Raw genomic sequence first — 27790 nt, forward strand, 5'->3', positions numbered from 1 at the left:
GGGCTTGTGTTAGATACCAGTAAGACACAACATAGTTTCTGGTTGCTATATGAAACATCTTCCTAAGCGTCATCTCCCACAAACCGAAGATACCTTTGAGCTAGAAATAGCTTTCCCCACCATCATTAAAATGGGGGATACACATTTAATGGCCAAACTACTCGTATCAATGAATTTTTGTTGTTGTTTTGATTCACCTACCCTCCCACGTTGTGATAACCCAAAATAATTCTGAGCAGGTAAAACGCTGAATGGAGGAAGATCTGGAGACGTGTTTCCCTTCCTGTTGTTTTTCAGCTGAAACTTTCCTTCCATATGTGTGGAGTTTCCTCTGTCTTCCAAAAAAGTGGTGGGATGAATTTTGAATCTCTAATTTTTTGATGTTTTGTGGAAAGATTCTTATAAAGTACAGTAACCCAGTCCTGTTTTTCCTATTCCTGAAGTGTGTGGGCACAAGGCATAGCGCAGCAACTTAAATCAGTGCACATCACACGTTCTTCCTTTTTCTTCCTTTCTGCAGGTTCGAGCTCCCCCACCTCCACCATCTAAGGCTTCAGAAGCTGATACAGTGCCTGGCCTTGACTGATCCTACATCTCTCAGGAAACAACCTTCCTACAAAGGTTTACGTCCCTTGGAGATTGGTGGTGATCCTGAGCAAAGCTGTTTCTGCTTCAACTTTTTGGGTGCTAGTAGCTGCTTTGGAGCCTACACCCACATTCTCAAACACCACTAAGTTGTGGGGATGCTGAGAGGAACATTGTCATGGCAGTGATGAGATGCTCTACCTCAGATCAAGAGAATATGCCTCTGTTTCAGTAGAGTTTGCCAAGGAAATGGACACATGGGTATATATGTGCTTTCTTCTGTGTGCTGGGCTCTAGCCTAAAGATGTTAGGTTCTGCCTGTCACAGATGTTCCTTAGATCATGACACAAGGCTATGCAAGCATCCCACCTCAAGCTACAGGGAGGCTCCTTCCACACAGCTGTATAAAATCCACATTGAAATGGATTATATGGCAGTGTGGAGTCTGATATTTTAGTTCAACGCAGATATTATGGATTATCTACCTTGATATTCTGGGTTGTATGGCTGTGTGGAAGGGCCGGTGAGGTGGGTAATCATCAATCATCATCAACTGTGGGTCAAGACAAGAGCTGGTCTCTTTGCTTTAAATGCTGCTAGTTAGCATTTGTTTGCACTTTCATCTCTTAGCTATTTTTGTCCTTCCAACATGGCAAGACATGAACTCCTATTCCCTTGAGCTGCCTTGGGTTGTTTTACGGCCCTCAACAGTGAGCTGCTGCATCTCTGGTAGGCAAGGGACAATGGGTGTGTGTTGCCCCAATAAAGAGACACAATATTGCACCTTTTCAATGCCTTTAATTGATTTTGTTTACATTGTATTTGAACATGAAAAAATGTAAGGTGAAGGAAGGAAGGGAGTCATGGCTTATTGACTGGATTATACAGAAGAGTATGACAGAAAGGACCCAGGAAGTCTTAACTAGCTGGTCTCCAGGTTCAGGCTTCTGTTCCTATGGAGGAAAGCTAGCTACCCAGAGTTGCTGTGAGAGCCTCCAAGGTTTGTGCTGTGCAAAGCTGCTCTCATCACCACACCATTCAAATTGTCTGCATGTACTGTGTTAAAAACCACACCAAGTTCACAACAAAACGCTTGCTTACCTGAAGTTTAAGGGGACAATGTGACTAGTGAAAACCAGAGCATAATCTGAGCCATGAGTCATGGAAATGCCCGCAGCATTATTGCAGTACAGAGGAAAGTGCCTTCCTCCTGAACTAAGCGAGACCAAAAAAAATCGAACTACAGCTCCTGAGCTGTAATGGCACTTCTTCTTGCAAATACATATAGTCTCCAAGTTACAAACAAGATAGGTTCTGTAGGGTTGTTCTTGAGTTGAATTTGTAAGTAAGTCGGAACAGATAAGTTTTTAAAGTGTAACTCCAGCCAAAAATATATACATTTTAGTTTTGGATAGCTTAAGGGGGGGGTTAACACCCCTGTAACATTTCTTTTGCTGCTTGTGCACCTATTCAAGGGATTTCACCTCCCTTTCTGTCCCTGTGACAATTGGATTTTGAACATTTTGTGTTGTTGCGGAAACGAAGTGGTGATAAAGCTTCAATAGAGGTACCTTTTTTCCCATGATAACTCTTTCAGGAGTAAATTTCTCCTCCTGGGGGTAGATTTCTCACACTTCCTATTCTTAACTATGAATCAAATGTAAGTCAGATGTAACTCTGGACTGCTTGTAATGGAAACTGCCAAATTCATCCTGAGGCCTAACTACCAGCCTAACATAGCTTTCAGGACCCTTTGTTTCCTGACCACAGTGCAGTCAAATAACATTTAAAAAGCCTGGACCATCCGTGTTCCAGCTACCAGTAGGAAGGACAGAACACAACCTTTATCAGTTAATTGGATATTCACTTTGTCCACATTGGCCTGTTTTCTCTAGCTCTTAGCATTATCTGCATTATATCTCATAATCAGACCTTTAGACAGGACCTGACTGGCATGCAGGAGAATGGTGCTGATGCCGAAATGGTACCATCTGGAACAGGATGGTGGTTTTTTTCTAAAAGGTTCTAATCCAAAAATTGAATGATTCTGAGGCACTTCAGGGCTGGGTCTCCTAGAGTTGACAAGGAAGGGTATCCTGGGGAAATGAGCAATGGGCTGAAGTTGTTTCACTTTGTCACTTGTCTCCATCAGTGGCTGAGAGCTTCAGGTTATGAAATAAAGGTCTAGGATTCTTGAAAGCACCACATCTTATATTCCATCATAGTGAAGAAGAGGATTCTAGCCTCTTGAAAAAATGCTGATGGATCCCAAATGGCATATGATTGTAAAACACGGACCTTAGCAAAGCTTTCAAGACAACAGACTGGAATTTTGAGCTGTGTAGACAGTTCCATAGCAAGGCACTGCCCCTATGCACAGCTTTTCTTCCACTGTTGGATAAGTATTGTGATGGAGTGAAACTCTTGGCAAGTGCAGTAGTCCTACTGGTTGAAGAAGCACACATCATGGTGCTGTTGGTTAGGACACACCAAGTTCCATGTAGCTCTTCTTGGTCAGGCCTGGCTTGATCCGATCTGGCCGTTTCAGTCTTGCAACCCTGTTGTCAGTTCTGTTGGCAACCCTGAACAAGGAGCAGCTGCGATCTGAAAGAGAAATGAGGGCAAGGAGAGAGCAGGAATCATGACTATTGTACCTGCAAAAAAAAAATGTAGACTCATTGCAAGCCAGTTTACAACTAATGTACTGATTGATACACACCAATACAGATGTGATATGTAGACTTTGTGAGTAGATGTTTTGGCTATAGGTTTGACTGGCCAATTTCAATTAAGTAATAGCGTTTTCCTCAAAAATTGAGCAAAAGTCAGGTCAAAATTTGAAATATTTTTTCCAATTAATGTCTGAATGTAAAAATGAACAAAAATCACATACATTATTTTACAATTATTCTTTTTGCACCAGTTCAACTCTGAATAGGACAAATAAATCAGGATCTCCCCAGTAATAGATAAACTAAATCCCTCATCCTCTTTCTGCTGCCTAGGTTTGATGGGAACGGAAGTGCATCAGCATCTGTATGGTCATCTTTTATTCCCAAAGTATAAAAACATGTAGGAAAATACCTAATTCTTCCAACAGAACAGTTTTAGCTCTATCTGTCTTTTATGCTGCCTGGAGAACTTTAGGAATCTTTATTCAGAAACAAATCCCACCAAATTCAACAAAAATTACTCTCAGGAATGGTTAAGTCTGAAGAGTAATCCTGGTGGATCTTAACCTGAAGATACAGTTGTCATATAAGTTGGTCTATGCAACTATATCTCTAGGTTTCCACCAGGACAATTTGACCAATGTTGCAGCAACCAGGCTGGTGGCATTAGGAGCAGAGAAAAGTTTGCTTTGCCTATTCATTGCAAGCCAGTTTACAACTAATGTACAGAATCAAGTTCCACTGAAAACAACAAGAAGTGATAGGGAAACTTGGAATACAAATATATGAGGCCCTTGGCTGTCTCTAGATGTGAACCTTTTTTGGTATTTTTCTCTTACTTGTTTCACGCAGAATGGCAACCCAACACACAAAAATTAAATTCCTTTTATGGTTCATTGCAATGAAACCCACTGTATCTTATCTGTACCAATGAAGTGAATCATAATGGATTACATTCAGACTATTACATACCTGTCCTCCTGACCCCAGTATCTTGTTTTGGCCATCCCTATACTGCCATCCTTATACTTGCTACCTACTCCTGGTGACACTCACATTTTCGGGGGGGGGGGGGGACCCTATTTCATTTCTAATCCAAACCACATTGAACACATAGAAATCTCTATTTTTCTATCACCAAGGTCAAATATGTTTACTTTTTAGACTTCTGAAAAAAAATGAATTTTGAAAAAGGTAGGAAGAGAAAGTAACACTGGCATGTTTGTTTATGATTCTACGAAACCACTATTTCTGTATATGCTCAGAAAAAAAATCATACATTCTCAATTGGAAGGCTTAAAAGATAAGCAAAACATGGAAATAAATCCACAGCGGGAAACCCGAAGCATTTTGAAATCTCCAAATGCTGGTATAATTTTCTAAATTGCAGATGTATCTAACACCTACATCATGGTGTACTGTATATACAGATGTGTTGAACATCATGCTCACAATACCCAGTACACTCAAAGCACTGAACAGGGGAGGCATCTCTCCCCCTTATCTCTGGGAGCAGAAGACTAAGAAGAATCCACAGTGTTGAAGATTTGTTCCGTTTTTCTATCTGACCAGATTACCCCAGGTCAGAGAGAGATATTAGAAGGCCTTGCCCCAAATAAAACCTGGCTAAAGAGTGACAATTTCTTCTAGATATCGTGTAAAATTACCAATATCCACCATACCTAATGTATATTGTTGTTGTTGTTAATTTTATTTCTGACTTGCCTCTCCTTCTTATAGAATAATTAAACCCATAAACATTGTAAGAATACCACAATACACATATTAAAATACACAAAATGTAAATTAAACGACACATGTTTAAAAGGTTCATCTAGATTCATCTAGAAACACCACACATCATAACCACTGGTACAACTCCACAGATAGGACAAGATGACTGTCTACTTTTGGAAACTATCTAAAAGCCTTGAAACTTTTGAATCATACACCCTCCTTCATGAAATTTTACCATGTGTCCCAATATTCTCTTTCACTTTTTCCCATTACTTTCCCCGTTTTTTTATTTAAATGCTTAGAAATGGAGTATCTTCAAAGTGCCCTTTACCCAATAGTACTAGGAATCCTTTGTTTGAAAGTATGGCCAATACTACTATAGTACTTTTTTCAACAAGTGTGGTTTTGACATACAAAAGCTAATAGAGATTTGGAAGGGTTCCCGCTCTTCTTCCAGCTGGATGTCACTTGGCCACTTCCATCTCCTCCCAGTCAGTAGATGGCTGTGGCAGTGCATTCTAGTATTTGAAATAATGCCTTCAGATATGGAATTGGCCAGGCAGAGCATTAGGCTTTGCCAATAGGATGTAGGATCCTGGCCAGTCTCTCATTCTCATCCAGCAGTATATTGCCAGCAGTTTCCCTGATCCAAGAAGCTTAAGGAGGCATCCTGATCCCAAGGGTGCCTCTATATCTTATTGCTATAGATTGATTTGAAACATTGTTCAGGTAAGAAATGAGGAAGTGAAAGATGGTTAATAGACCACCTGTTTCATTCTGCACATCTCCAGATGTTAAGATCCTTGAGATCCTGTGAATGTCATCACTAGTGAAAACGCACTTGACAAGCATGTGGAAAAGGACTTTCTATTATAGTTCAAACTGTGGGACTTTAAGCTTTCCACTTTTATTGTTTTCAGGAATTTCTTTTAAATTGTTTTGGTTTTAATTGATAGGTGTAATTGTTTCAACTGTTTCAATTGTGGCAATTACTTACTTGTGTTCTTATTTTATTGCAAAGACTCTATAGTTACTTTAAAAAACAATTGTTTACATTGTTTTATTAATGATTTTGGTGCAAAAAAAAAGGATGAAGAATAAAAACAAGTTAACCAATGGTGAAGTATGCTCTTCTTTCTAGACATATCATTCTATTCTTCACATGACTCCAGAAGGGCTGGAGTTGCTGCAGACACAACTGTGGTCCTCTGTACTCTACGGGGTCAGTGCCAAGATCTTTGGAAACCATAAAGAAGCTTATATTTTCTCACATTAATGCCAGAGAGCAAGTAAGGGTTACTCAGTGCTTTTTTAGAAAAACAGAGGATCTCATCTGATTGCAATGTGTTGCAATCAGATACATTTCCAAACTGGAGAGAACTTAAGTAGTTCCTACTTCCACATGAACATCATCAACAAATGCTGCCCTGCTCCACCTCACATTAGTCTGAAAACGGTTCTGTATAGATACCCACTCCCTCAGTCCCCACCATTGACAGTTTAGAGCAGTGATTCCCAAACTTTGGTCTTCCAGTTGTTTTGGACTTTAACTCCCAGAAATCCCAGCCATCTTACTGGCTCTTAGGAATTATGGGAGCTGAAGTCCAAACACCTGAAGGACAAAAGGTTGGGAACCACTCGCTTAGAGCATGGAACTTACATCACACAGAGACTCCTGGGTCCTTCGGCACAGAGCTCTGCTCCTGGGGGAATGGAAGCAAAAAAAAAAAAAAAAGATGCAAGTAAGGGTTAGTACATGTAATGGCAAGGGTTTCCCCTTGACATTAAGTCTAGTCAAATCCAACTCTGGGGGGTGGTGCTCATCTCCATTTTTGAGCCGAAGAGCTGGCATTGTCTGTGGACATGGCCGGCATGACTGCATGGAACACTGTTACCTTCCTGCCAAATTGGTACCTATTGATCGAATCAGATTTGCATGTTTTTGAACTGCTAGGTTGGAAGATGCTGGGGCTAGCAACGAGAGCTCACCGCGCCTCACGGATTCGAACTGCCAACCTTCCATTGATCAAGTTCTGCTGCTTGGCAGTTTAACCCGCTACACCACCTAAGTAAAGATCCGTTTGCATGAGAAGAAGTCATGCTACAACGCTAAAGACAAAGTGTTATAAAAATATCAACAGTCCTGGAATATCAGTCAGAGCTACTTAGGACTGTCCTGGCTAGAAGTAGGATCTGGCAAGATATCCCCCACTATTTAAGGGATAAAGGTGGCGTAGATAGGCCACCTAAAACAAGAAACTAGTGCAGGAATAAGAAGTCTTCCAAGAATCCATGTTTGTTCTTAAAAATCAGTAAATCCCGAAACAGTTTTACAAGCCATGCTTCTGAAATGGATGAGGGATTAAAGAGCTGCAACTATGAATTTAGGCTGGGCAGATTTTCCTGTGTATGGGTCATTTCATGTCACAATATATATAGCCTCAACTGACTCCATATTATGTATTCACTAAAATGTTAGAAGAACAAAATGCCCGCCCCCCCCCACCCGACCCCTCTCACTGTATGTATATCAAAAAGAAATGTGAAATGTTGGAAAGTATATTAAAGACAGGGATAGTCTTGAAACATCAGTTTAAATGATTTTTTCAAAGAAGAAGTGTTCCAGGACTGCCGCTATCTTTAGTATACCCTTCAACATTTCACAGATGAAAATTGTGACACACATTTCATAACATCAGCTTATTCTGCAAGAACAAATATGACGCAATCCAGTTTAAACAATAATAGCATACTAGATACTTAAGCACTCCATTCCAAAGAGTGTGCAATTATTCTACATTACTCTCACTTCAAAAATAGGCTTCAGATGCTTTGGCATTTTTGATGGCTGATTTTCTGCAGACATCCTAAACATAATCTCTCCTGTTTTCAGACATCTTAAACACAATCTCTCATTTCCAAGATGGTTTCAGTTCACTTGTTTATTAAAGATATTTGGGTCTCCCCTTTGACCACAACATATCTCAAGGCATCTACCCTAGACGTCATTAAGTCAAGTCTGGAAGATTCTAGTAGCCTTTGCCAAGGTTTTTGTCTTTAGTCTTTACATCAGTGCAACCACACTATCCATACAGTTATGAAACCAGGATCAAAGCATGATTAACCATTTAAAATGTTTGCACCTCCCTAGGGCTTGCCACTCCTCATCTATGCCTAATGGAAAAGAAGAGAAACAAAAAATCACAGGAAAAGGAAAGGAAGGATATGACAGCCTTTACCTGGTGTGCTAGGCTGCTTCCACTTCTGAGCTCATAGTCAGATACAGATAGTCTGACTTTGGGTCCTGTTTGAAGAAATTGACTCCCATTGTTTTCTGATACTTCATTAGGTGCTATTTGGATACCCTCTTTCTCAGTAGTACCAGCTTTTTTGTCTAGACTTTTGACCTTCTCCAGATCTTCTGAGCAAGGGCTTCTAGGTCCTTCAGAGCACTTAATATCAGTTATACAGCTTTTTGCAGTACCTGGGAGGCCTGGCTGCAATGAGCTCACATTTGGGGATTCTTTCCTCTCTGGTCTATTCACAAAATGATCTGGATTAGTTATGACAGTTAAAAAATTCTTCCCTTGAATGGACTCATCTGCATGGTCTTCCTTCAGTCCTTTTTGACATTGTGAATCCACCTGCTGAAATGTTCCTTGCTGAAGACCATCCACCTGAACTATTCCATTCAGAGACCCTTCCCACTGGGGCTTCTCGCTGCTGTTGAGCTCTTGGCTTGCGTCAGTGGAGCAGATGTTCTGCTTATTATCAGAAGGAGACTCATCCTGAGATCCATGAGAAACAGATTTCTTCCCAATGTGGGTGACATGGAACCTAAGACAGGAATAATAAAAGCCAGATCAGTCAACAGTGGCAAATTATATTATTTAGGGTGGGGTGGGGGGATAAAATTCTGTTCCTGGTTTGAAAGTGTTATTCCTGTTTAATTGTGCAGTACTTACTCTGAAAGTAGTTGTTATACTCCAGAAACCTCGTTTTGTGGCTGTCACAAACTATGTTTAATTGGTTGAGATTCCATGAGATACTCATTGGAAAACTATAGCAAAATGTATTCCAGGATGTCCCACACAAAGTTTTTGCAGTTTAATAAAACTTTTCCATGTTTTTATGATAGTACCCATTAGGAAATGACATTTACAATCCAGGAACAAAAATCATATTACGTAGTGAAGGGTCCTTTCATTCAGGCTCAGAAGGAAGATTCTGAGGCAACGGTTCTGCAACCCAGAGACAAAGGTGAAAACAAAAAGATCCCAATCTTCTAGTTGATCTTCTAGAACAGCATTTCTCAAACTGGGGGTCAGGACCCCTGGGAGGGTCACAAGGAGGTTTCAGAGAGACCACCAAAGACCATTGGAAAACATATATTTCTGATGGTCTTAGGAACCCCTTTGGCAGAGAAGGATGAAGATCTCTCCACCTATCCTTATCTTCCTTTTTGGAAACAGACAATGAATCATCCCACTAAAAGCCCTCCTCTGCTGTGGTTGGCTGAACTCTCAGACAGTCTCTCAGCCAAGGGGAGGGCTGTTTCTGAGACTCCAAGTGGGGACAGGAGAGCAGGCATGTTCAGTGTATGATAGCATGGTGTGAACGTGCGGGCAAGGGAGAGCATGTGAGGCTGAGGAAGGCTTGTGTCAGAAGTCCCTTCAAGGCAGGGGGGTTCTGTATGGGAAGCTTGGCCCAATTCTATGGTTGGTGGGGTTCAGAATGCTCTATGTTTGTAGTTAAACTATAAATCCCAGCAACTACAACTCCCAAATGTCAAGGTTTATTTTCCCCAAACTCCACTAGTGTTCACATTTGGGCATATTGAATATTCGTGCCAATTTTGGTCCAGATCTATCATTGTTTGAGTCCACATTGCTCTCTGGATGTAGGTGAACTACAAGTCCAAAACTCAAAGTCAATGTCCACCAAACCCTTCCAGTATTTTCTGTTGGTCGTGGGAGATCTGTGTGCCAAGTTTGGTTCAATTCCATCATTGGTAGAGTTCAGAATGCTCTTTGACTGTAGGTTAACTATAAATGCTAGCAACTACAACTCCCAAATGACAAAATCAATCCCCCCAACAGTATTCAAATTTGGACATATCGAGTATTTGTGCCAAATTTGGTCCAGTGAATGAAAATACATCCTGCATATCAGATATTTACATTACGATTCATAACAGTAGCAAAATTACAGTAATGAAATAGCAACGAAATAATCTTGTGTTTAGGGGGTCACCAAAACATGAGGAACTGCATTAAGGCGTCACATCATTAGGAAGGTTGAGAATCACTATTCTAGAACAAAATTATTAGCTACTCCCCCACATGTTTTCCAATAACTTTGGACCCCAGATATTGAATCCACCTTTGCCACTTTTCGCATAAGAGAGGGAAAAATACTCTCAGTGGAAGAACATGCTGGGGAAAGGGGCAGTTTAAATTTCATAATAAGGCAAAAGGTTCTGAATCATGACCTGAAAAATCCAGCCTCTCTATTTATTTCTGGTTCTTTGCTCCTTCCCTCGGCATCACAAAAAATAAAGGAAAGCTTGAATACTTTGGATCAACCCCTCTCATCATGTTACGAGTGGTCCCACTCATTCCCATCTCTTTGGCATGCCAACTCAAATATTGGATGCACCTGCATTTCCATCCACTTGCCTCCATCAGCACATATATGCAAACAAATACTGCTGGTTTATCCATATGCCATCTTTTAGTTACAAATTTGGATTAATCTCCTCAGAATGGATTTCTAACCACTGCTCGTTCTTTCTCTTTTCTTCTCATCTATGCATTCAGAATTCATGACCTTATTTAATTCTTGAACAATCTTGCCGGTCCTGTTTTGGTCTTCAGACAAGCTCTTTTAGCAGGCAAACACATGCACATCTAAATCATTTTGCTTGCTCTAGGAACCAAGGCATATTGGAATCTATCTCAGCAAAATTGTACTTAGTGAGTAAGTAGCGAGGGAGTGTCAGAGCGAGGGAGAAGGGGAGGCATTTAGACCTTCTGGTCCTTTCTCCTGCTCCGTGGGGAAAAGCTTAGTCCTACCCAAAAGATGGCTATATTCGAAATATAATATATTCCTCAGAACATTTTTTTTGGTTCTAAAAATATTTCCCCACAGTTTTAAATCAATTTTTAAAAAATTTAGTGAATAATTTATTAAAATTCAAAAAGCAAGCTTGAAATTTTATAGAGCTAGAAAACCATATGCAGCAGAAATCAAATCTGAAGATATGCATGGAAATTTGGAGATTTTAAATTTTGTAGAGCCACCATATTTTTTCTAAAAATAGCATAATTACCTATTGTGTGAATTTTAGATGAAAACTGAGACTAATTAAACTGTTGCTTAATTAGTAGGGACTCGGGGTTCTCATAGCTTTATCCATATCAACATTATTGATGTAAATCTGCCTAATGATATTTCACCCCCAATATTCTCTTAACATAACAAAATAAAAGTGTGTTTTTATGTCTTAAATTGGTTAGTTTTTAAGGACATTAACAGCAGAATGCTTTTTGTTGGCACAAATATGATTGCTGAAATCAAGAAACTAAATATCAAATTTGTCTTCTTACTTTTCTAACATGTTAAATCCACCACAGATGTTTATTGCAACATGCATTTCTATTTAGGAAAATATTTGTTTTATGAATGCTTTCCAGTTTTTTAGCTGTTTTGGTCATAACAACATTGTCCAGCACTTTATTGATTTTAATTATTGGTCATCCTGAGTGGGGTGAAAGCACAAGAAGAATGAAATATAATATCTTATCTGAATAAATAAAGCAAACACAATGTCTCCTATATTTTCCATATTCACTGCATGATAGTTGCAATTTCTCCTTTTATGGAAGATGCAACTATTATGCAGTGGCAACTATTACATGATGAAAAAAGCCCGGTTTGAGAAGCTTTTTTCATCACATAATAGTTCCTTTGAGGGTGCAGCCAAAGGGGAAGGGCAGGTGGGCAAGGTAGTGGAAGTAAATTCAGTACTTGGCATTGTGGGATTTGACTCGGCTGGAAACTGATGTGATAAGGACTATTACGCGATGAAAAAAAAGTATGTCATTCACTTATCAATAATAATGATTACTCAGTAATGTAGGTTACCCACCTGCCAACAGAGAAAACAGTTGTCTCCCCAGGCTGCATTTTGCCTTTGCTTTCCTTGGAGCGTCCCTGGCGATGAAGTGAGTGCCTCTTTTTCCTACTGCAGTGAATACAAGGTGCTTGAGTTGAGCCCAAGTGCACTGTGTGATGATGGGGTAGCCCACCATCTTGGCTGTTGCGATGTGGACAGAGGCCACTAAAGGAAGGAAAGCAAAAGGCCAATCATTGTCATAGTACTAGAACTTGGAACAACAATAAATAAATAATAATAAAAATTATTTATATTCCGCCCTATCTCCCCAGGGTGGATTCCAACATACAATGGCAAATGATCAGTACCTCTACAGAACAAACAAATACTGACATAATATTCCCAGACAAAAACCCACACAAGAAAACAATATTAGAACCTAATATCAATACATGAAACCAAACGTAATCAAACAAAAATTATATAATGACATAAATCTGAACATATAACATCCACATTGATTTACAGAAGCTAACTATTGTTCACAAAATTGTGTGGTTGGTTGTGTAGCCAGTGATGGTAAATATTAACCTAATCCTGGAGATCTACTCAAAGGCAACCTGCACAATGTAAACTAACCAGCCCTGAAACATAGAGGGAGCCATACCAGGATGTAAGGCAGTCATGGGCAAACTTCGGCCCTTCAGGTGTTTTAGACTTCAACTCTCACAATTCTTAACAGTTGGTAAGCTGGCTGGGATTTCTGGGAGTTGCCGTCCAAAACACCTGAAGGGCCAAAGTTTGCCTATACCTAATGTAAGGTCAAGTTTCCATCTCACACAGAAAGTTCAGGAGATCATTAATGGTGCAAAACACAAAATATGTTCCTTGAGACTCACTATGCAAGATACATATTATACTTGTTCCCCAGATAACTAAGGCTGCTTAAACACAAGACAAAATGCAGCATGAACAGACATTTTGTGACCACATAGGGAGGCAAAACCCCAGCTCATTGGTAGGGGGAAATGGCCATATACACCCCAACCGTGCCAATATGGTCTCGGCATGTGTAAACATGGCTAGTGCCACCCTCCTGTCTCCAAGCTCCGACGCATCATTGCTGCAGGTGAAGAAAAGAACAGATAGTCTCAAGGAACAGATAAGGAGGCTTACTGCTGATTTGGGAGGCAAAAGGGGAGGGTGTCACTGCTGTGGGGACAGACTCAATATCTACAAAGGTCCAGATCTTTAAGGAAAATCTAGATATTTTCAGATATTTTTTAATCCAGTTGTAAACCAAATTAAATAGTGTACCCCAGATTAAAATGATTTAGCTTGGGTGTGTCTTTTGGCCGACCCAGGCTAAAGTACCATCTACACTAGATTATGTGCCAGTCTAGATGGGTCCTCAATTAGAGTTGTGCGAGAAACAAAGAACACCACAGCATGGGTCATGGGAAGGAAGATTCAATTTTGATTTTCTGCCTCAGACAGCAGACACATATGAACAGCAACAAGCCCCAATGATAAGAAAGTCATATAATTGAAGGCATCTGATCTAAGATTTCCCTTTTACACAGAAATAAAAGCGTCAATCTTTTAAACTCTGCCTCATGGCAGGTGGCTTTTAACCCATTTATTCAGAATGTGTGTGATTTGAAAAAAGAAAAGTCAGGAAGTGATGTTATTGGTCCCCAAGTGAATGTGGAACTTCTCCTCACCTGAGCACGGGTATCGGCAGTGGAGGATCAGTGTCACCTTCCCCTAGCATTTCCTTCAGAACTTCCACATTGGCTAACAAAGTGAGGAGGGAAAAACATAAACATGTCAAAGCAATGCTCTCATATGCTGGGGATTCCCAAAAATGAAGCCAAGGTTAAGCCCACCTTCATTCTGAATGATACATTTCACGATCTTCTCTACAGTGTCCTCATTCAGCTCTTCATCCTTATCTGAAAAGAGAAAATGAGGTGGCAAGTGAAACAACTTAACCACTCATATGACACCAGAATAACAGCACAGGCCCCCAGGATGTATGGGAAAATAGAGCAAGGAAAACTGAACTGCAAAAGAACACTGATATGGGAAAAACCTCTCTGAGCAGCACTGAGAAGTCTCTTATCCATGTCCGCACCAGACAGGCCTAAGACGGTAGAGGGTCCATGAGAAGGTCTTCCCCTCTGGATCTTATAGGTCTGGCAGACACAGTGGAGATCTTCCTCACAGACCCACCACCATCACAATCTCATGTGATGAATAATAATAAATAATAACAAAACTCTATTTGTATCCAAAGACATGTCCACCCATAGTGGTGGCGAGGAGGGAGATATCTCTTCTTCTGACATGGCCTTCTCCCAAGGAAGATTTTGAAAATGTCTCATCTCCCCCACCATCTCCTGTGATTGAGGGCACTTTCAGACCATTCTCCTGGCTCTGCATCCTCAGGAGATGGCCCTCTCTCTTGTTCCTACCAACTAGGATGATCCAGATGAAATCCAGATGTAACTAAAGCATGCACCACCATGGCCAGATCTTGCTTCTCAAGGAACTGGTGCAGTTCGTGTACCAGTTTTAATTGTGCAAAGGTCCTCCTGGCCACCACCAATACGCCAACACCTCCAGGTTCAGTGTCAAATCCAGGAGAACCTCCAAGCTGCAAAACTGTGTCTATAAGGGGAGTGTAACCCCATCCAGCACAAGTTAGATCACTATTTCCTGATCTAGTTTCCAACTGACTAAGATCACCTTGTCTTGGAGACATATATTAAATGATGAAAAGTTGCCTGGGAATTAGTGACTATAATGTGCACCCCAAATAAAGATAGCAACACCTGTTAAACCAGATATTTATAGAAATGCAAACTGGAAAAAGGATTAAAAACAAATAAACAAAGAAGTAATGAAAAACAAACCAAGTGGAGGGGGCGGTATTTCTAAGAACTGAAAATTAAAGTCAGTCCTATAAAACTCTGTGTCCTATAAATAGAAGCAAAAAGCCACTTGCCTGGACAGGAGTCAGAGCTATCGGTTAGTCTTAACTGTTCCCTACAACAAAGAGAGCGGCCAAATGCTATTAAAATCATATATGTAATATAAGATTTGCAACCTTCTTCCTAAGAATCTTCCTGACTTATTGTGCCAGGTCTAAAATAGCACAAAAACACAAAAATCTAACCAACCTCTCCTACAGAAGTCCCCATGGGGCGAATAATATATACTTTACATACAGTCATATATACTTTATATAGACTTTATATATAAAGTATAAACTTTATATACACTCTCCCATGCTCCCAGCCCTGTGGCAAATGGCACCTAATTTTGAAAATAGGCTGGCCTTCTGTTGTTGACAAGCATTGCTGCACATTGGTTTCTGTAGATCTTAATGGGAGAGTCTGGCATTTGCTTAAGATGTGTCCAATTTGCTATCAATGTTGCTGAAAATAAGTCCTGTTGATTCTATTGACATGCACACACAGAAAGGAAGTGTCAACCTGGACACCCAACACTGCACCCTGGACTTTCTACAAAGATTCTTCAACACTGAGCTATGACAGTATCCTATATCCATAAGTTTATCAGTTGATAACAGTAGCACCAAGTAATGGCTTGCATGTGTAACGACGCTCCATGCAGACCACATGACCTAGGAGGTGTCTATGGACAACGCTGGCTCTTCAGCTTAGAAATTGAGATGAGCACCAACCTCCAGAGTCGGACAACTGGACTTAATGTCAGGGGGAAACCTTTACCTTTATCACGATATTATTCTACCACAACACATATAATATACCACCAATATATTATTCATTTATTTATTTATTTAAAAGTTTTGTATACCGACCTTCTCACCTCTCTTGAGGGATTCAGACCGGTGTCCAACCATAATATCACATACAATCACTAAAGCATCATAATACATATTACAGTAAAACATTAAAACAGCAATTACAATCAATAACTATAATGGTCAGTCGTCACACTAAAATCGTTGCTCATCATCCTCCATCCATATCTCAGGGTGTTGGCTCACTCATCGAATGCATGTCTCCATAACCAAGTCTTCACCTGTTTCCTAAATGTCAGGATAGAAGGGGCGGTTCTGATCTCCAGTGGGAGAGAGTTCCAGAGTCGAGGGGCCACCACCGAGAAGGCCCTGTCCCTTGTCCCCACCAAACGCGCTTGTGAGGCCGGTGGGACCGAGAGCAGGGCCTCTCCAGATGATCTTAATAATCTTGATGGATCATAGGGGAGAATACGTTCGGAGAGGTAAACAGGGCCGGAGTCGTTTATACAATATATTGTACTGTGTCATAAATTGCTGGAAGAAACTAACCATTTTAGAGATGGCTGAAAGCAAAGTGGAGCTGACTAGCCTTATAACCAAGGTGAAAGAAAAAAGTGCCTGGTACTACAACTACATTTTGTTATGGTCCAAAGACCCTCTTTTTCTCCATAGGTGTACAATGTATACAAGGTTTATAAAGTAACAACAGTTAACTGTTTAGACACATAGATAAAATTTTCAAGAGTTAAAACTGCTTAAAATTTAGTTAAAACTGACTGATGCCATACATGATGGTTAAGAACATAGGTTAAAAACTACAAAGGTACCGCCATGTTTCAGCCTGTGTCTCAAAATTCAAAACAGATAATGTGGATTGTCTGCTTTGATAATCTGGATTATATGGCAGTGCATCTAACTTCTTAATTATCTGCAATGGAACCAGTGTTGGAAATAAGTAACACAACTAATACTACTGGTGAGAATGACTAGCCTGTATAAAGTCCTAGAGAAACAGCGCCTGTTCTCCCTGTTTCCCATTCCCTTCTTGTGAACTCAAACTGTATATAAAACGGAGACACAAGATGTAGCTTCATGCCACATGGGCCATTAGCATGTGGCATGTGGCATGGCCCACTTCTCTAACAAGAATCCAATGGAAACCATTGGAATTCATTATGCTTCCTACTACAAGAGACCTTCCTGATTAATTGCGACCCAAATATTTCTGTGCTGAAAGTGTTGCATGTTTACACATGCATATGTTTCTGTACACACACTTAAAGTAATGGTTATTAACGTACCACCTATTTCATGAGCCAAATACTTGACAGTTCATATTGTAGGAGTCTTTGAATGCTGTGATGCCATTTTAAAATCATATTTTAGAACACCCACTATCATCAAATCTGTTATTTAGACTTATTTTAATTCCCTACTGCAAAAAAAAAATCCTGTAAAGTAGGTAACACTGACAGACTGCTTTTTCTGCATCTGCTGAGAAGCGAAATTGGATATACTTGGTCTCCTCCAGTTTTGTATTGGAGAGTGTTTGAAAATCCAGGGAAAAAACAGATTTACAAGGATATCTTATGTAGGTTTGCTGAGAGGAAAGTTTCAGTGAATTCTACTAATTCAAGCCTATCATTTTGCAGATTCCACCAGCTCTAATTTGCTAGGTTATTTTAAGCAATGTGCAAATAAGATGTGGAACTGCAGAGCAGACAAGAAAGGTAAGTGCATTTTTACTTTAATCTGGGAAGCTCAATTTAGCTCTGGGTCAATTTTTCTTAAATGAGAAAAAGATGGCTGATGGCTACAATCCAATACACACTTACCTATGAATAACCTTTTTATACTAAAATAAATGCCTTCTATAGAATATGCAGAGATTTATTTCTAAGTGGGCATGCTGTGCACTGAAGTGCAAAGAAAGGTGAACATAACACTCAGGGAAACAAAAGCAGTCAAGAAACTGAAAGGGAGGAGGGTTGCTGCTCCATCTGAATACTCAGGAAAGTGCAGCAGCTGACACAAAAACACTTTATTTCCTCAAGAAACCTGCTCCAACAAAATATAGGTTGGAAGAGTAAAGTATAATCAACATTTTCACATAGAACCGCAGTGGTGCAATGGGTAAAGCCCTTGTGCTGGCTGAACTGCTGACCTGAAGGTTAGCGGTTCAAATCCAGGGAGCAGGGTGAGCTCCCATCTGTCAGCTTCAGCTTCCCATGCGGGGACATGAGATAAACCACAGGATGGTAACACATCCAGGTATCCCCTGGACAATATCCTTGAAGACAGTCAATTATCTCACACCAGAAGCGATTTGCACTTTCTCAAGTCACTTCTGACACACACAAAAAAACCTCACACATTTTCACAGAGGCATACTGTGGGGCCATTCCCTCTCTCAAATATCACTAGCTGCTGATGGCTCTTTTGATAGTGGAGCAGCGAATCCACTCCAGGTTTGAATCCAGGATTTAAATTATTTCTCCAAACTGGATTCAGGACTATGGATGGCTCTTTTAACCTGGAAAGTGCCAAAATAGTTTTCTTAAGTTCCTATTTTCCCAACTGCTCTTGGCTTCTTGAGTTCATATTTGCTTTGGACCTTGATAACTGATCATCACATTGACTTTGGGCTTTGCGAGAAGAAGGAAAGTCAGTGGCACAGCACGATTCCCTTCCTACTTGTGACTCACCGTCTTCTGTTGGGGTCAGCGACTCCTTGTTGTCTGATTCAAACTCATCGCTGAACGTTCGGCAGCGGTAGCCTTTCTTCTTCAGGACGTGGCAAATGAGGAATCCCACCAGGCCCATGACAAAGAAGACCATGACCAGCAGGACAAGCATATACAAGCTGTGCTGGTGGTGGTCCCCATGATCATCCTCAGCGTTGTTCTCCTCTGACATTCGGATCTAGGAGAGAAGTGAGAGGGCTCAAAGGTCTTTTTTCCCCACAGGCTGGCTTTGCTTACCCAGGGTTTATTCATCTTCCCCACTACTACCAACAATCCCAAAGGCCACAGCTTGGTGGGTAGCAGCCTGCTTTTGTTCGTTCAGGTGCTTAACTCTCTTAGGAGAGCTTTCACACAAGGTTCTCAAGCATTTCGCTGGTTCAGAGCAGGCAGGTGAACTACAAGGACAATGCGGCGGGTGGTCAGGGAGGAGCCACTAGAAGGGCAGCGGTAGTCAGCAGACATAATCCTGCTCCTGTAGCAAGAGGTAGATGGAGAAATACCCCTCCTGGTCCTGCCAGGTTGCCTACAGGATTGCCTTCTCCTGTATAATCCAACCCATACACTTTGGGGGGCGGGTCTACTCTAGCCAGTCAGAATCTGACTGGCAACTATCCCCCAGAGGATCTTTTCCTCTGCTGCCCCAAGATTGTGGAATGACCTTCCAGAACTAAACCAACCACTAAATCCTCTGCCAAAATTCAAGACACAACTAAAGATGGAGTCCAGGCAATTCTGAACAGTGAGCTTTAATCTACATTGTATTATAGAATCATAGAGTTGGAAGAGACCTCATGGGCCATCCAGTCCAACCCCCCTGCCAAGAAGCAGGAAAATTGCATTCAAAGCACCCCCCAAAGTTAGTATAAGTGTTGGTCTCTGTTAGGTCTGTCTTAACATATATGCATTTAGATAGTATTATATTTTATCTGTTGGAACCATGTTGTACCCAGCCTAGAGCCATGAGGAGAGAATGTAACAAGTACAGTTGCTGTTGTTGTTATTTGTGGATGCCCCCTTTGCTCCCTCCCTTCTTTGCTATGGGACTTCCCAAGGACATTGCCAGCCTCTCCAGAAGAAGGAGGAATAGAAGGAGGAGACCGAGACCGCCTTCCACCTGGAAACCATTGCCCTCACTGCGGGAGAAGATGTAAATCAAGGATAGTGCTCTACAGTCACCTACAGTGGGTAAAACCCCTGTGCCGGCAGGACTGAAGACCGACAGGTCGCAGGTTCGAATCCGGGGAGAGGCGGATGAGCTCCCTCTATCAACTCCAGTTCTTCATGTGGGGACATGAGAGAAGCCTCCCACAAGGATGGTAAAACATCAAAAACATCCAGGTGTCCTCTGGGCAACGTCCTTGCAGACGGCCAATTCTCTCACCCCAGAAACAACTTGCAGTTTCTCAAGTCACTCCTGACACGACAAAAAAAAACAAACCTACAGACCCACCAGAACACTGACCCTGGAAGACCATCCTACTTGGACATCAAGGGATCGCCTAAGTAAGTAAGTAAGAAGGAGGAGGAAGAGGTGGCAATGGTGAAGAAGAAGGCCCCTTCTACACTGCCATATAAAATCCAGATTATCTCTGTTGAATTGGATTATATGGCAGTTTAGACTCAGGGCCTTTCCAGACAGGCCCTATATTCCAGGATTTCTCTTTATTCCAGATTATCTGACAGTGTGGACTCATATAATCCTGTTTAATGCAGAAAACCTGGAATCAGATCCTGGGATATAGGGCCTGTCTGGAAGAGCTTTTGGGGCCCTTATACACTGCATTAAAATCCAGAATATCAAGACAGATAACTGACATTATCTGCTTGAACTGGACTATGTAAGTCTACACTGCCACATAATCCAGTTCAAAGCAAATAAACTGTGTAGAAGGGGCCTATGATAACCCATTTCAAAGCAGATAATGTGGATTATCTGCTTTGACACTGGGTGATATGGCAGTGTGGAATGGGCCTCAGAATTATCAAAGCAGGCAACCCGCATGATCTGCCTTGAACGAGATTATATGAGTCTACACTGACATATAATCCAGTTCAAAGCAGATAATCTGGAATTTCTAGAGCTGTCTAGAAGGGGCCTATGACCACCCATTTCAAAGCAGGTAATGTGCATTATCTGCTTTGACACTGGGTGATATGGCAGTGTGAAAGGAGCCTCAGATTATCAAAGCAGGCAATCCGCATTATCTGCCTTGAACGAGTCTACACTGCCATATAATCCAGTTCAAAGCAGATAGCCTGGATTTTATATGGCAGCATAGAAGGGGCGGAAGAAGAGGAAGAGGTGGCAGCAGTGAAAAAGAGGAAGAGAAAGCTGGCAGAGGTGAAAAAGAAAAGGAGGAAGAGAGAAGGGGAGGAGAAAGAGGCTGCAGAGGTGAAGAAGAAGAGGAGGAGGAGGAAGAAGAGGAGAAGGATGAGGAGGAGGAGGAGAAGGAAGAACCCCCCCCCTTTGTGCCCCCCCCCAACCGCGCTGGGGGGCGATGTCCTCTGTGGCTTTGGAGTCTCCCTGGCTCCTCTCCTTCCCAAGGACGCAGCTCCTGCCTCTGCAGCACATCCTCCCTTTGCAAAGACGGGATGCTTCAGACACTGCACCCTGTCTCCCCAACCCCCACTCGCTCCCCCCTTGGCCTGGCAACGGAGAGACGCTTGCTGCTGCCCCCCATCCCTCCCCTTCCCGATTGCCCTTCACTCCTTGTCTTAAAGGCTCACCGCCCACCGGTGCCCAAGTCAAGCATCCTTCCGCGTTGCCCAGCATCGCTTTTACCTTCCTCCCGAGCCGGGTGCCCGCCTGACCTTCCCAGACTCCGCATTGACTTGGGCTCTCCTCCTCCTCTTCCTCCTCCTCCTCCCCTGGACCAGAGCCTTCGCACTCTGTACTGCTGCTGCTACTGCCGGTCCCCTTCCTCGCCCCTTGAAGGTCCTTCCTCGCCATCAGGCGCCCAGAGCCTCCTTTGAAGGGCACCTCCGGCAGCAGGCGCCTCCTCCTCCTCTTCTGCCTCCTCCTCCTCCTCCTCCTCTCGAAGCACCTGAAGCCCTCTGCTTTGGGCCAAAAAGGGAACGGAAAAGCACTGCCTCTACCTAACCTTGTGCCAGTCTCCTAGCAACCTGGCATCTCCTGCTGCCGGGTACCACTCTGAACATCCTTGGGTGTCCTCCGCCTGGCATTGAAGGCAGGCTGGAGAAGAAGAAAAAAGCAAAGCAAGCCAGGCAGGAGCAGAGCCTACTGCTGGGTTTCATCCCTGACTGCACAAGTCTCTAGTCCTCAATGAGTAGTTTAAAAAAATCACTGTACATGGCATTCATTGACCTTGCAAAGGCATTCGAAACAGTGAATCGCAGCACTCTCTGGAATATCCTCCAAAATCAGGTGCCCTAAAAATTTGCAAACATCCTGTAGCTCCTCCATGATGACATAATGGCAGCAGTCTTGGACAGCAATGGATCCCAAAGTGACCCATTTAAGGTGGAATCGAGTGTCAAACAGGGATGAGTTATTGCCCCAACTTTATTTTCCATCTTCATCGCTATGATACTTCATCTTGTTGATGGGAAGCTTCCCATCGGAGTGGAAATCATCTATTGGATAGATGGCAAGCTGTTTAACCTCAGCAGACTGAAAGCCAGAACCAAGGTTACAACAACATCTGTTATAGAACTCCAATATGCTGATGACAACATCATTTGTGCACATTCAGAAGAAGACCTACAAGCCACTCTAAACACCTTCACAGAAGCATACGAGAAGCTCGGCCTGTCATTGAACATTGAGAAAATCAAAGTGCTCTTCCAGCAGTCACCAGCCAACCCCTTTCCAATGCCAGAGATACAGCTTAATGGTGTAACATTAGAAAATGTTGATCATTTCCGCTACCTTGGCAGTCACCTCTCCACAAAAGTCAACATTGATACTGAAATATAACACCGTCTGAGCTCTGCGAGTGCAGCTTTTTTTTCCAAATAAAGCAGAGAGTGTTTGAGGACTTGGACATCTGTAGGGATATCAAGGTGCTTGTTTATAAAACTATTGTCCTCCTAACCATGCTACATGCCTGCGAAACGTGGACTATTTACAGATGTCACATGCAACTCCTGGAATGATTCCACCAGCTCTGCCCCTGGAAAATCCTGCAAATCTCTTGGGAAGACAAGCGGACAAATGTCAGTATGCTGGAAAAAGCAAAGACCACCAGCATTGAAGCGATGGTCCTCTGCCATCAACTCCGCTGGACCGGCCACGTTGTCCAGATGCCTGACCACCGTCTCCCAAAGCAGTTGCTCTATTCCGAACTCAAGAACTCTTTTAAACAGAGGCTGGATGACCATCTGTCAGGGGTGATTTAAATGCAATATTCCTGCTGCTTGGCAGAGGGTTGGACTGGATGTCCCATGAGGTCTCTTCCAACTCTTTGATTCTATGATTCTATGAACGGAAAACAGAATGTTGGTGGGCAAGAAAAGAGATTTAACGATGGGCTCAAAGCCAACCTTAAAGACTCTGGCATAGACACCGAGAACTGGGAAGACCTGTTCTTTGAGTGCTCCAGCTGGAAGTCAGCTGTGACCAGCAGTGCTGTAGAATTTGAAGAGGCATGAATGGAGGGCAAAAGAGAGAAACGTGCCAAGAGGACGGCGCATCAAGCCAACCCCAACCAAGACCGCCTTCCACCTGGAAACCAATGCCTTCACTGCGGGAGAACATGCAGGTCAAGAATAGGGCTCCACAGTCACCAGTACACTGATCCTGGAAGACTATCCTACTCAGACAACGAGGGATCGCCTAAGTAAGTAAGTACTTCAGGAAATAAAGCCCGACTGCTCATTGGAGGGAAGGATATTAGAGGCAAAGATGAAGTACTTTGGCCACATCATGAGAAGACAGGAAAGCTTAGAGAAGACAATGATGCCAGGGAAAATGGGAGGAAAAAGAAAGAGGGGCCAACCAAGGGCAAGATGGATGGTATCCTTGAAGTGACTAGCTTGATTCTGAAGGAGCTGGGTGTGGCAGGCAGTTCTGTAGTGGGATGGTCCATGAGGTCATGAAGAGTTGGAAGCAACTGAATGAATAAACAAGCAAGGCAGGAGCAGAGCCTACTGTTTCATCTGCACAAGTCTCTAGTCCTCAATGAGTAGTTAGCCTAGATAGATTAGAATGAGGGATTCCTTCACCAAATTCCTTGTGCATGGCTACCTCAAGAAGGGGCTTAGAAGGGGTATTGTCTTACTCATCCTGCATACCATTATCTAATTCCCTTTGAATACTTAGCAAGGTGATCTCTTCAGGGAAGACCTAATTTCCTCTTTAAAGGTATTTTTATTGCTCTGGGCTGGCCATGCGACCTGTCTCCATTTTCCGGCTTTCTTGCTTTTGTTCTTCTAGACTAGAATGAGGAGGCATCTAATCTACTTCAGAGCAGATAATCTGGATATTATATTGCAGTGTAGAAGGGGCCTGGGGCCCCTTCCACACAGCTGAATAAAATCCCACCTTTCCTGTTTTGAACCGGACTATATGGCAGTGTGGACTCTGATAACCCAGTTCAAAGCATATATTGTGGAATTTTCTGCCTTGATATTCTGCATCATATGATTGTGTGGAAGGGCCCTGAGAAGGGAAACAATGTCATTTCTGTGTTCCATTCGTGGGAGATTTCAGAGAAGTGGGAAGTGCTGCTGCCAGTGCACCCATTGCCTCCATCCCTTTCTTTAAGTAAATGCCAATGAATTATCTGAAATTATTCAGAATGAATTTACACAAAACTGGAGCATACTCATCATCACCATCATCTCCACATGTTCTGATATTATCATTACTCACTGCTTGCTTAAATGATACATTATCCCTCCCCTTGTTCTACTGTTCAACTTCACAAATCAACTTGATATCCAATTCCTCTTTGCAAATTGCGTATTCTACTGGCATTTTTCCCCCTTTGGCATTTTGTTCATTTAGAAGAGACTGTTGTAACATTCTGCTGGGTTTCATATTTAAGTGGATATGACAAATTGTCTTTTTTTAACTCTATTCAGTCATCTGTTACAAGTGTTGACAGAACTAGTGGCAGGAGGAATGAGGTCACCTATACACTCATAATAATAATAATAATAATAATAATAATAATAATAATAATAATAATTTATTAATTTATTTGACTAGTCATATGACCATTTCAAAATATAACATGAATAAAAGACAACATCCTCAACATCCTTATCTCCTCAAATTGTTGTTGTGTGGTTATCCTAAATATGTCCAGATGAATGTATAAAGGGTCTGGATCCAGAACTTCCTGTTCAGAAAGAAAAAGTCTAATGCCTTTGGGCCTGGAGCTTTGTGGTGTGACTTCTATGAACTGAACTGCACTATTTTCTTATTCCGGTATTTCTTTTTCCTGCCCCAATACTATATACAGATGGTTGGCATGCAAGGTGGTAACTATTTCTGCCTATTTCTTACATACAGTGTGCTATGTTGCAGCAATACAGGTAATTAGCTGTGTAGTGTTCTGTAGATGATCTCAATCCAGTTCCACATATTGCTTTGTTTTCTGAGCTGTTCCTACCAGGTAGAGTGAAGCAGCTGGGAAATGGCAAGTGCCCTATCAAAACCATACTTCCTGAGTCCCCTCCTACCCAACAGCTTTTATTCTCTTGAGTCAGTAATGATAATATATTTGGAAAATATTATTATGGGGATCAAGTATTTGGGCAGCTGGCTGAGCAACAACAATTCATGAGAATTGTCAACTAAGAGTCCTTGGATTGGAACTCTGGACTATGATTTGGATTTGTGGGATCAGACTTGGTTGTGTTAATATTTTAAGTGCCAATGTTTTTAATGTATGTTACTGCTGTTGACCTGTTTATGTTAATTGTTGTGCTTTAACTGTTTCTTTGTCGGCATCTAATGACTGCCAATTGTAAGTTGCCATTTTTATTTATTTATTTTTTTATTTACTTACTTAAAACATTTATATTCCGCCCTTCTCATCCCGAAGAGGACTCAGGGCGGAGCACAGCATATATACGGCAAACATTCAATGCCGGGACACAAATTCACATACAATACATAAACATTAAAAAACATTTATCAAAATATTAAAATACCCCATTTTAAACTGTCCTAGTCATCCGTGTAAAATCTAATTGGCCTGGTCATCTTTTCTATTGTTGCTTTATTGCCGTGTCCCGAAAGCTTGGTCCCACAGCCAAGTTTTTACCATCCTTCTAAAGGACAGGAGGGAGGAGGCTGACCTGACCTCACCAGGAAGGAAGTTCCATAGCTGGGGAGCAATCACCGAGAAGGCCCTGTCTCTCGTCCCCACCAATCGTGCCTGTGACAATGACAGGACGGAAAGCAGGGCCTCCCCAAAGGATCTTAATCTCTGCGATGGTTCATACGGGGAGATGCGTTCGGATAGGTTATTTGGGCCGGGGCCATGAGTCCCCCTTCGGAGGATGAGAAAGATGGAATACAAATGCTCTAAATAAATAAATAAATATTATTATTATTATTATTATTTATATCCTTCAAAAGTCAGTCTCATCTCCCATCGATTAAAATACATTTATAAACACAATATAAAACAATAAGTCTCCAGGCTCTCTCCTACAGGACAAGTAAAAGTAGGTGAACCTGTGCGATCAGAAGCAAATACTGGTGTGTCTTTTCCTCCTTCCTTCCCTCTCTTTCCTAGAATCTTTCTCACACAAGGGCAATTGCTTTTGTTTGATGGAGAGAACTGCAACAGGAAAGGGGCAAAATGTTCAATTTGGCTGCATCTACACTGTAGAATTAATGCAGCTCAACACCACTTTAACTACGATGACTCAATGTTGTGCAATCCTGGGAGTTATCATTTTACAAGGGCTTTAGCCTTCTCTGCCAAATTACAGCTCCCATGATTCCATAGTATTGAGTATGGCAATTGAAGTGGTGCCAAACTGCATTAATTCTATAGTGTAGATGCACCTACTGCCTACCTCTTTTTCTCCCTGTCTGTACAGTTGCCTCGTTTCTATCAGGTTGATTTCTTTCAGTGTGTCTCAGGGAAATCTCCAGACTAGATGAGCAACCAGAAAGACAGTCAGCTCAGGCCATATACTCCAGTATATTTGAATATTTAAAAAAATTGAATATTTAAAGTCCTGGTAGTATTTTACACTACTTTAACTTGTCTTAATGGGCGATTATCCCTCAGTTACTTTTGGATTTTTATAATTGATCAAAATGGCTGTTCACAATTTTTGTAGATAAAAGTTTCAACTTTGTTGTAGGTAATGAACAAATAAGATCTCACTGACAAAGTGATAGGAAATGGATATATATTTCTTACCTCTTTTCCTGGCAAGAGAAACGCATCAGTCATTCCCGTGGCGCAGCAGGCTTTCAAAAAGTGTGGTGCCTTTATCTCATTTTTGCACCTTGCAGATCTGAGACATCACATTGCACAAAGTCTGAACAACCAGCAGCTAAAGTGAAGATGAAGTTCAGCACGTACTCTGTCTTGTGCTGTCCAAGTCCACAGAGTGTGACACTTCCAAACTAAATGACATCAGCGCATCAACATACACATACTTAGATCAGGAAATGATAAGCAAATCAAAAATCTATTTTCATTGTAAATATAAAACAACATCCAATATAAAGCTACCCAAAATAATTGCAAACTAAAATAAATATACATACTAAACTACAAAACACACTTGAAATAAAAACAAAAAAGGGAGGAGATAAACGACTTCCAACTTCCTAGCTAATGACTGTGGATACACACCTGTCCTACTTCCTCTGTAATGTACCTTAATTGAATTTTTATACACAGTTCAATTCTACTGTTCTTCAAATTCCTACCTCCTGAAACCCTTTAAAAATAATTGTTTACTTCCCTCATTCTTATTAGAACTATTTAACAGCTTTTCCTAATTAGTATCATTAATTTTTTCCAACTCAGCAAGATCATGTAAGTTTTTTAACAACAGATAGTTTTCCACATTTGCAAGTTTAACTTTTGTGGATTTGATTAATATGATCTCTCTAGGATGGGCATGACTGCTCCAAGATTTTCAATTTTTAAACATCTGCATTAACAATGAATCTGCTCTTCTACATATTCCACGACCAGCC

At 41.6% G+C, this 27790-nt stretch overlaps 2 protein-coding genes across 4 annotated transcripts in view; one reads left to right on the top strand and one right to left on the bottom strand.

The window, feature by feature from the left end:
- FCHSD1 (FCH and double SH3 domains 1) overlaps positions 1 to 1373 on the top strand; it is a 39279-nt gene extending 37906 nt beyond the window's left edge. The window contains exon 20 of the mRNA XM_067467708.1: positions 521 to 1373. Coding sequence (XP_067323809.1) covers positions 521 to 586 — 66 coding nt within the window. The 3' untranslated portion in view covers positions 587 to 1373. The remainder of the gene's footprint in view (positions 1 to 520) is intronic.
- Positions 1364 to 27129, bottom strand: RELL2 (RELT like 2). Of its 3 annotated transcripts, none has more exons than XM_060774258.2 (8): positions 27000 to 27129; positions 18610 to 18826; positions 14001 to 14066; positions 13836 to 13908; positions 12145 to 12336; positions 8234 to 8831; positions 6655 to 6697; positions 1364 to 3189 (listed from the first exon to the last, which is right to left on the bottom strand). In XM_060774258.2, the coding sequence occupies exons 1-7, from the start codon at positions 27030 to 27032 to the stop codon at positions 6656 to 6658; spliced, it is 1221 nt and encodes a 406-aa protein (XP_060630241.2). In that variant the 5' UTR covers positions 27033 to 27129; the 3' UTR covers positions 1364 to 3189; position 6655. The 3 variants fall into 3 exon arrangements, with proteins under 3 accessions (XP_060630241.2, XP_060630242.2, XP_060630243.2); XM_060774259.2 differs by lacking the exon at positions 27000 to 27129 and adding an exon at positions 21431 to 21901; XM_060774260.2 differs by lacking the exon at positions 27000 to 27129 and adding an exon at positions 21376 to 21462.
- Positions 27130 to 27790: the final 661 nt, after the last annotated feature.

Source organism: Anolis sagrei, chromosome 4 (assembly GCF_037176765.1).
Source record: "Anolis sagrei isolate rAnoSag1 chromosome 4, rAnoSag1.mat, whole genome shotgun sequence".
Lineage (NCBI taxonomy): Eukaryota > Metazoa > Chordata > Lepidosauria > Squamata > Dactyloidae > Anolis > Anolis sagrei.

What these genes read in the sequence shown, in the direction of transcription:
- RELL2 (XM_060774259.2), bottom strand. Translation starts at nt 21,598, where the DNA reads ATGGCGAGGAAGGACCTTCAAGGGGCGAGGAAGGGGACCGGCAGTAGC. An exon ending in GCACCCGGCTCGGGAGGAAG is followed by an intron (nt 18,827 to 21,430) that starts GTAAAAGCGATG and finishes CTTCTCTCCTAG; the next exon opens with ATCCGAATGTCAGAGGAGAA. An exon ending in ATGTATCATTCAGAATGAAG is followed by an intron (nt 13,909 to 14,000) that starts GTGGGCTTAACC and finishes TCACTTTGTTAG; the next exon opens with CCAATGTGGAAGTTCTGAAG.